The sequence below is a fragment of the Andrographis paniculata genome, unplaced genomic scaffold, assembly GCF_009805555.1.
Source record: "Andrographis paniculata isolate CXL003 unplaced genomic scaffold, ASM980555v1 Contig79END, whole genome shotgun sequence".
NCBI lineage: Eukaryota > Viridiplantae > Streptophyta > Magnoliopsida > Lamiales > Acanthaceae > Andrographis > Andrographis paniculata.
In genome coordinates this window covers 3,131,093-3,139,958 of record NW_026137616.1, presented here as the reverse complement: position 1 = coordinate 3,139,958, position 8,866 = coordinate 3,131,093, and the positions used below count along the sequence as shown (strand labels likewise).

The 8,866-nt window shown below is 29.5% G+C and overlaps 1 protein-coding gene across 1 annotated transcript; it reads right to left on the bottom strand.

Moving 5' to 3' along the window:
• Window positions 1-3,347: 3,347 nt before the first annotated feature.
• On the bottom strand, window positions 3,348-8,407 carry LOC127240759 (GDSL esterase/lipase At1g54790-like). The gene is made up of 5 exons (XM_051259605.1): window positions 8,026-8,407; window positions 7,724-7,924; window positions 7,456-7,622; window positions 4,574-4,847; window positions 3,348-3,825 (listed from the first exon to the last, which is right to left on the bottom strand). Exons 1-5 carry the CDS (start codon window positions 8,252-8,254, stop codon window positions 3,578-3,580), a joined length of 1,119 nt encoding a protein of 372 aa, XP_051115562.1. The 5' UTR covers window positions 8,255-8,407; the 3' UTR covers window positions 3,348-3,577.
• Window positions 8,408-8,866: the final 459 nt, after the last annotated feature.

The following is an 8,866-nucleotide window of genomic DNA, read 5'->3' as shown; positions in this document are numbered from 1 at the left end:
CGCCGGTGATGTCGTTCGTCCCACACTCCCCTGCAGCCGTGGAGGGCCGTTTCCCCCTCGAGAGTAATCGTTTACGGTATGTCGATGGATTTTCGGAGTTTTTTAGCGATTTTGACGATTTATCCGAATCGGCTGTCGTCGATGACTTTTCTGCCCCTCATTTCTCTGGATCTACAACTTCGAACACTAATTCCATGGTGCTCTATGGATTCGTCCTTGATTCGGAGCCGGAGGTTGATTCCAGCGTTGCCCTTGTTCGAGCCAAGCGATCGCTATTTCAGAGGCCTTCTTCGTTGACCCAGGGTAGGATCGAAGCAGCTCCATTGAGTTGCTCTTCTATCCGTGGAGTTGTCGTCGATATGTTTCGTATATTCTGCCCTCTCGCCGTCGAGCCACTGGAGTATCGTTACAGAGGTTAGTAGATTTCATTTTCTTTCAAAGTATGAAAATGTTGTTCTAAAACTTTCTTTTGAATGTAGCTTGTTGATTTTTGTTAATAAACTTACTAATCTTCGTCTCTTGTTGTTTGTAAGCAAAACTAAAAATCACTTGGGTAAATGATTTACTATCCTACATGTTGGATGGTTTGATCTCTACAACTGAGGTATAAATCGATATACTTGTTACAAAAAATCATGGCTTACTTGATTGTCCCTAATTGTGTGTATACAAAATCTGTGTGGCAAGTCATTGTTGATTTTTGGTGTGACTATCCTTAAATGATGAAATTGTTAAGCCACTGGTGACTCGAATCAGTAGGTGTCTCACTGTTGCATAAAAACGAGTTTTTTGGAGACTTATACCTAGTATAAAGTCATCGCCCGTTCAACGTGAGCATGGTCCCTTATTTGATTTAATACATTTCTTAACAATGTATTAAGTTCAAGCATTCAATGATCTATACTTTGAAAGAATGTTTTAATGTTGTCCCGTGTACTCGATGATGATTTTATAATTTGAGAGCGAAAGTCCCGTGTCCCTAAATTACCCATTAATCATGAACAAGACAAAAATTTAAACAAGATGTCCTGGAAAATTATAATGCTCTACACTCGGTGATGATTTGATAATCTGAGAATGTCAAAAGTTTCGGTACAAAACATAGCAAGTTAGCACATCCATAATTGAATTTAAATTGATTGACATACCTAATTCTTGTTGTTGCATGGCTCTTTTTCATATTCTACATATTACATTGCGTGAAACACCAAATTTGGTTCTTGCTTCATTGATCTTTTCATGTGTGGGCCTTCGATTTTTGCTGTTTTCTAACAAAAATTGCGCTATATTGTTGAGTTCCTCGCTCGTTAGATTCTTCGTTCTCATCATTTGAGGTAATGAGTTTTATATCTACCTTCAACTTCATTGCTTTTAATGATGTATTTATAGATGAAGTTACAGAGGGAAAGAAAATTGTAATTTGGAGGGATATTAAACTTTTGTTAAGAGGGAAACTCAAAAGCAATTGCATGTTCTTTTTTGCAAGTGAAAAATATAAGAAGATGATGTAATTGTTGCTGTGTTTATTGTCCGTGGCCGCCAAAAAGTGCATGTTTGTGAAAAAATGGTGTTTTGCATAGCTTAAGTGCATTATACATATTTGTATTAAACAAATATATATATTAAAATTACGTCTGCTGAATTAATTATGTATTTAGTAATGTATATTTTAAAATTAGATTATTGTTTGCATTAATTAATATTAGTTTACTTTCTAACACTTGAATAACTTAAGGGTATTTTTGTCATTTCTGACTATTTTGTAAGATCCATTAATATAATATTAATATACAAAATAATAATGTGCCAAAAGTAAATGACAATCTTCTAGTGAAAGGAACCTAAGACGGACTGACACTATGGCAAAGGGAGGCTGATATATATATATATATAAAATAATTATTACAATAAATACAAAATATTAAAATTTAAGACTGCATTTTATTCTTCAATGAAAAACGATTAGTTAATATAAAAATATTTATTTATAATATATAACTACTGTAATTTGTTATTTGTAAATATCATAATTAAAATAATAAAATTGTTTGACAACAAATACATATCCTCTTTTATATGTATAAACATTATTTTGAAACCTCCGGGGTACTGTCTTATCTAAAACACACTTATCTTGTGGCGCTTAGTTTGCATATTATTAAGTTCAATTGGGTTACAAAAGCGCACTCGAGAAGTAGTCGTTTCGGGTTTCCACGTTATAAAAAAAATATATATATTCAATAGAGTATACTCCTTCCAGCTAATTTGCCCATATTAACTAAGGCAATAATTGAGAAGTATATTAGTAAAAATAATTATGATATGATAAAAATAATTATATATTAAAATTAAGATGACAAAAAAATACTTTAATTAAAATAAAAAATTATAAATTATGAATTTTTTAAATATGATTAAAATAAATAATTATATTATCGAAAAATGAAAGGATACATGAGACGGAATCAAATAGAAAGAATCCATAAATTTATGTACCAAGTAAAATTTGCTTTTGAATGTGACCCTTGGCTATATTATTATTCAATTTACTATATATTTCTTATAGTAATTTTATAATGTAATAGTATTATCTTTCTCTTAAAATTCTTTTATCAAGTCCACCCAACATATAAAAAAAAAAAAAAAGAAAAAAAAAAAAAGAAAGATAAGATGTATAAAATACAAACTCAAATACAGTATTATGTATTGAATGAAATTCTTTTGATATTAGATACATGATTTGTTTTTTATTTTTCCTTTTTATTATATTTTAAATTTGATTTCTTTTTATGAAATAGTTTTTAAATAAAATTTTCATACTAAAATTATGTCATTGTTTTTTTTTTCATTAAATTTATACACAATTTATTTAAAATAAACAACTTTATCGACTTACAATTTTATTATTCATATTTTAACGTATAATAATCAATTTGTCACTGTTTCTTTTTACTTACTCAATAATTTATTAATGAATTTCTATAATATCATTTTTACTATTCACCTACTTTATTACTCCCTTTACTTAATAATTTATTAATGAATTTCTATAATATCATTTTTACTATTCACCTACTTTATTACTCACTTGTCTTAGATACCGTGTTTGTTACATTGTAGACACGGTATTTTATGAGAGGTGTAATTAGTAGATAATTAAGAATGTATTAGTGAAAATAATTATCTTATAATATAAATAATTATAAATTAAGATTAAGATAACTAATTAGTTTAATTAAAATAAAAAAAAAAAAAATTTTAAAAATTTAAAATGAGATTAAAGTGTGTAATTATTTTCCAAAAAAGAAAAGTGACATGGTACGTGAGACTAATAGAAACGGCAACATGGACATGGTATTTAGGACGGAGGGAGTACAATATTAAAATAATATTATTTTTTAATGTCTCTGCCAAATAAAACCTACATAATTTTTTGCAGTACGAAATGAACATATAAATATAAGCACTATCGCTACATGTGGTTCCATTTTGAATAAATTTGAAAAATAAAATAAAACAAAATAATTGAGATAAAAATAAACAATCGACAACCAAATAGACCGTACATAGTTTCTTCCTAAGGCATTTTATGTAGAAGTGGCGAATCAGAGTATTTGCCGGTAAGAATCTGGGAAGCAACGTACCAATTTGCAGCCTCAGTGTAATGAATCCCATCCCAGTTCACATATTTCCGGTCCGCTTCGCAACCCGCAGCCGTCACTCGACTTCCGTTCAGGACTATACTCTGCCCGCACGAAATGCGGCTGTCGTAATTCAACGGCGCACCCCCGTGGCCGCAGCAAGCCATCAGGGGCTGCCGGAAACCTGCCAAAACCATATATATATATATATATATATAATAAATTAATTTCATAATAATAATAATAATAATAATAATAATAATAAACTGTTTTTTTGTACGTTTGATCATCAATTTCGAAAATATGGCTGGATGGTTCTCCGTTACTAAAATTGTCATGTTGTCGTTAAGTAGGCTCGCTGGTGCTGATTAGGCGCTGACAAGTACAGGACAAAACTTATACAGTATGGCAATTGAAATGGTGTGTTTGTTTGGGAGATTTTCCCAAATTCTAACTATTCATCAAAAAAAAATTTCTCTAAAAATATCAAATCAAACGTCTATTTTTTATTTTTTTTTATTATATTAAAAATTAATTTTACATTTAAAACATCGTATCAATATTTATTTATATACAACTGTTCTAATTCAAAAGTTTTACTATTCGAATCTCAACTCAAAATTCAAACCCCTAAACAAACACACTCTTGATGTATACTTGTTCCATTTACTGTATTGAAATAATAAAAAGGTGGTCGAGTACAGAATCAAAAAAAAAAAAAAAAAAAAAACTTATCATGATACTAATAATTTATCAAAAAGTTGTTGGATTCATTGATTAATTTCATATATAATTTGTGCTTTTGTTAATAAAAGATATGATACACTTAATTGGAAATCGATTAATTAAAGTGAACTGCTATTTACCCTTATAATCTAAGAAAATCGAATATATATATATATATTCAGTGCGGGATGTATTCAACAGCTTACCGTAAATAGAATAGTTTTGTATAAGATTGGATTTGATGGCGAAGATGTCGACGTGTGTGAATTTGGCGTCGGCGTATTGGACTCGTAGCCTCTTGCATAGGCCAAAAAGTTGAGAATTGAAAATCTTGGAAGCTTGATTATGGGTGCGAACACATCCATGTTCGTCGAGCTTTTTCGGATCATTGCTACCAAATTTAGCGATGTTCTGAGGTAGACAACCGAGAGGGCCCGTGTTGTGAATCCAAAAATTTCTTGCTCCTTCGTAGTATAATTTCTGCGTATGTTATTCAACCACAACACATAATATTAACAATATTTTTCTTTCAAAACAACAAAAGTAAAATAAAATAAAATAAAACAAAATAGTGTTAGCACTTAGCAAGTATATATATATATATATATGTCAATATAACAAAATTATTTGATATGAAGGTTCACAACAGTTTGATTAATTAAGGGAGACTTGTTCAAATTAAATTGAACATTTGTTCTAATAGTAGCTTCAAACATGAGTAATATTTATTAACACTATGAAAAAAAAAAAAAAAAAAAAAAACTTATATCAAATATTTCTATCTCATAAAATATAATATCAAAATATATGTGTTTTACGAGATATGTGTTTTAAACTAAAATTTCTATTGTTCAATATTTATAATTTTTAATAAAAAATAATATTTTTTAATAAAACATCATATTAAATTATTATTTATATCAAAAATAAAATAAAAAAAATAATTTCAAATCAAAACCAAATAGCCTGAATTGATAAGTGTTGATTAAAAATGGTATAGAGAAATTAGCAGAGAGAGAATGTTGATTGATTGAGCACAATTATAAGAAGTCAAATTAAATTCTAGCTATCAATTTGCCTACAAATAATACCCTACAATAATTTTATCTATTTATAATTTTAAAATATTTATTTAACAAATAATAATTAATTTATTTTTCTAAAATTTATTTTACTTTTTTATTCACTTATTTTACTTTTTACTTATTTCATATTAATATTTAAATATTATTATTTATTGGTCTCCTTATCCAATTAAATTTATGGGTATATTTCTTTAGATGAGTTTGAAAAAAATTTGATTTAAATTTTGTATTAAAATAATATATGATAAAATATTTTATAAGAAAAAATATATTTTTTTTTCAAAAAATCATAAAATTTAAATAGTAAAAATTTGAAATTTTAAGAAAAGAAACATACCCTATATAATTTAAATTACATTTAATATTATTTTTATTCAAATTTTAGCCAAAACAAGGCAATCAAAATATATCTAAAATAAAAATTTATGATAAATTACACGGTAAACGAGGTCAAACTAATCAAGAGTACGAGGTGTGAGATGGTCTAGTCGCGTAGGACTGGACTTATGAGCTATGACCGTTGTCACACATTATTGGCTTAGGCACATCACTCAGTAGCGGCTAAAAAATAATAGTCCCACCGCCCACGTACCATATCTGCTACACTGTAGATATTTGTGTTATACTGTATACACTGTATTTTATTAGGGGTGTAATTAGTAGATAATTAAAAATATATTAGTGAAAATAATTATTTTGTAATATAAGTAATTATAAATTAAGATTAAAATAATTAATTAGTTTAATTAAAATTTTTAAAAAAATAAAATTAAAAAGTTTAAAATGAGATTAAAGTGTATAATTATTTTCCAAAAAAGGAAAGTGATATGGTATATGGGACGGACAAAAACGGCAACATGGACATGGTATGTGGGACGGATGGAGTACTACATTCGTCATGTTTCGCCCTATTTGTTAATATTTGAATATTAATTATTATATCAAAATATAATATGAATTAAGAAAATATTGCAAAAATACTTCTATTAGGGTCTTATAATACTAATAGAAGGACATTTGTATAAAAAATTATACAAATATAAGAATATTTTAATGTTAAGTACAATGACACAAAACGTAAATGGCCCTTGGAGGCGGACGGAAGGAGTAATATTTTATTGGTTAATGAAAATGTAAGGGTGTATTTGTCTGTAGGTTTTAGTTTTTTAGTTTGGATTTTTTTAATGATAAAAAAATTGAATTTGAATAGTTGTTTGATGTTATATAAATAGAGGTTGATACGATATTTTTGGAGGGAAAAAATAATTTATATAGTAAAAACTCACAAAAGAACACAACTAAGAGGTTTTGACTTTTTGTTTGTACGATATATTTGTAATTTATGTAAAAATTAAGAATATTTTGGTATTAGTGTATAATTACTTTTAAAAATATAAGAAATAAATACTTTGGAGTATGACAGACAAAAATACTTAAAATAGTACTTCCTCTCGTCTACCTTTGAGGGTCACGTTTATTTTTTTTTTTTTTTTCATTGTATTTAATATTAAAAATATCCTTATAGTATAATTTATTTATTTTTTACAAATTTAATTTGACAGTAATGGAAATATTTTTGCAATTTTTTTAAAAATTTGTACTACGTTTTGATATAATAATTAATATTCAAATATCAACGCATAAAAAATAAATGAATAAGAACGAAACCAATATTAAATTTTGTAGAAACCCAACTAAATTCTGTTTTAAATATATTATTCTCCTTTTTTTTTCAAAAAATATCAAAATCAAATAAATATTTTTTATTTTTAATGTTATACTAAAAATCAATTTTAGATTCAAAGCATCGCATCAATACCTATTTATATCACATCATACAACTATACAAATTCAAAATTTTTACTATTCAAATCCAGCCAAACCCCAAACAAACACACCCTAAATCTATCGCTAAAAAAATGTGAATCTACGGTGAAATCCAAACCCAAAACCAAAATCTGCGAACAGAGATTGCTAAATATGAATGTATAGCGATGACTAACCTGGATTCCACTTTCAAACTGCGACATAATGGTTGGAATTGTTGCCAGAACTTTCTTCAGAGTCTTGGAATAGAATGCGCCGGCGAGATCATTCTGCCCAATATCAAACATGTAGAGTGCATTCTCCAAGTAATCCTCGCCTGGAATGTATTTGCCCAAATTCCTCGCTACAATTCGTCCAACAACAATCATGAAATCACATCGCATCAATTCAGAATTAGGTCAACAAAATTTCAATTACACATATGAGAGGGTTGAATTCAACTACATTGAGCCTGGATCTCTCGAACCTTCTCCTTGAATCGCACAAACTGAGCCACCTGTATCCCCAATGAGAAAGGACTAATGGAGTCTCCCCTCGCCGGATGTATGGTGGAAGCCGCCGCCGCAAAGTTGCATCCGCGGTAAAAACTCGGAGCTCCGATTGCTTCCAGATACGGATTCAAAAACGGCAAATCCATCGCATCCACTGTCAAATCGCACCAAATCAACACCGTTCCAAAAAACAAAAACAGATAATATACCGAAACCAGAGCAGAGAAACAGTGTGTAATGCATAACACCGCGTACTCAAAAAATCGACGATTAAGCGACCGTCGCAGAACCTTCCAGCAGGTCTGTGGAAGTAAGACCGTCCGTTCGGCAAGCCGAGGCTTCCGCCCAATCCGGCGAGAAAATTGCCGGTGTCGGAATTGGAATCTCCGAAATTGAAGACCGCCGGGTAACCGAAGCTGATGGCGGTGGGGAGAGTTAACAGGAGCAGCGGCAAGACCAAGCGCACCATAGAAATCGAATCCATGACCTGCAATGGCGGATTTCCTAATCCTTACCTGATCTGAGCGCTCGTATATATCAACGCATCATCCATGAACGTTATCTCTGGATATTTGATTTGTCGTCGGAAAACTCCAAAGGCACCGCTGTTCCTGGTTTGTCTTCTTCGGAAAAGTCGCCCGCAGATTAATTTGCGTGCCCCTGATTTTATTCGATACTTTTAAGCTCGCGCCAAAAAAGATGGTACTTTGTATTTAAGCACATGAATTTAATTAAATAATTAATTTTTAAAAATACGTTAATTTATTCGTTTTAAGTGTCAGTGTGAAGATGCTTTGTTGGTAAAATATAGTTGATCGAGTAAAATGCAGTTTGTGTTTATAGTTAGCTCATCAGTAAATTCATTAGATTATTTATTATGGGTAAATGTTAAAATCAACCGTTATATATTTGCAAACATGCATGTAGTATTTTAAAGGATCGAAATCAAAACGAAACACATGAACTATATATGCATTTTTATTAGAATTTGAAAATAAAATACAAATCGTAAACAAGAAGTAATGAACACACGCCTATTGTGGCTCAGAATATTCAAAGGTATACTCTTATAAACAAACACAACGGTCGACGGCCA

Bases quoted from the DNA above. Each gene is read 5' to 3' on its own strand.
- LOC127240759 (XM_051259605.1), bottom strand. From the start codon at position 8,254: ATGGATTCGATTTCTATGGTGCGCTTGGTCTTGCCGCTGCTCCTGTTA. The intron at 4,848-7,455 runs GTTAGTCATCGC...TAACATACGCAG, and splicing joins AGTTTGAAAGTGGAATCCAG to AAATTATACTACGAAGGAGC. The intron at 3,826-4,573 runs GTAAGCTGTTGA...TGGTTTTGGCAG, and splicing joins ACAAAACTATTCTATTTACG to GTTTCCGGCAGCCCCTGATG.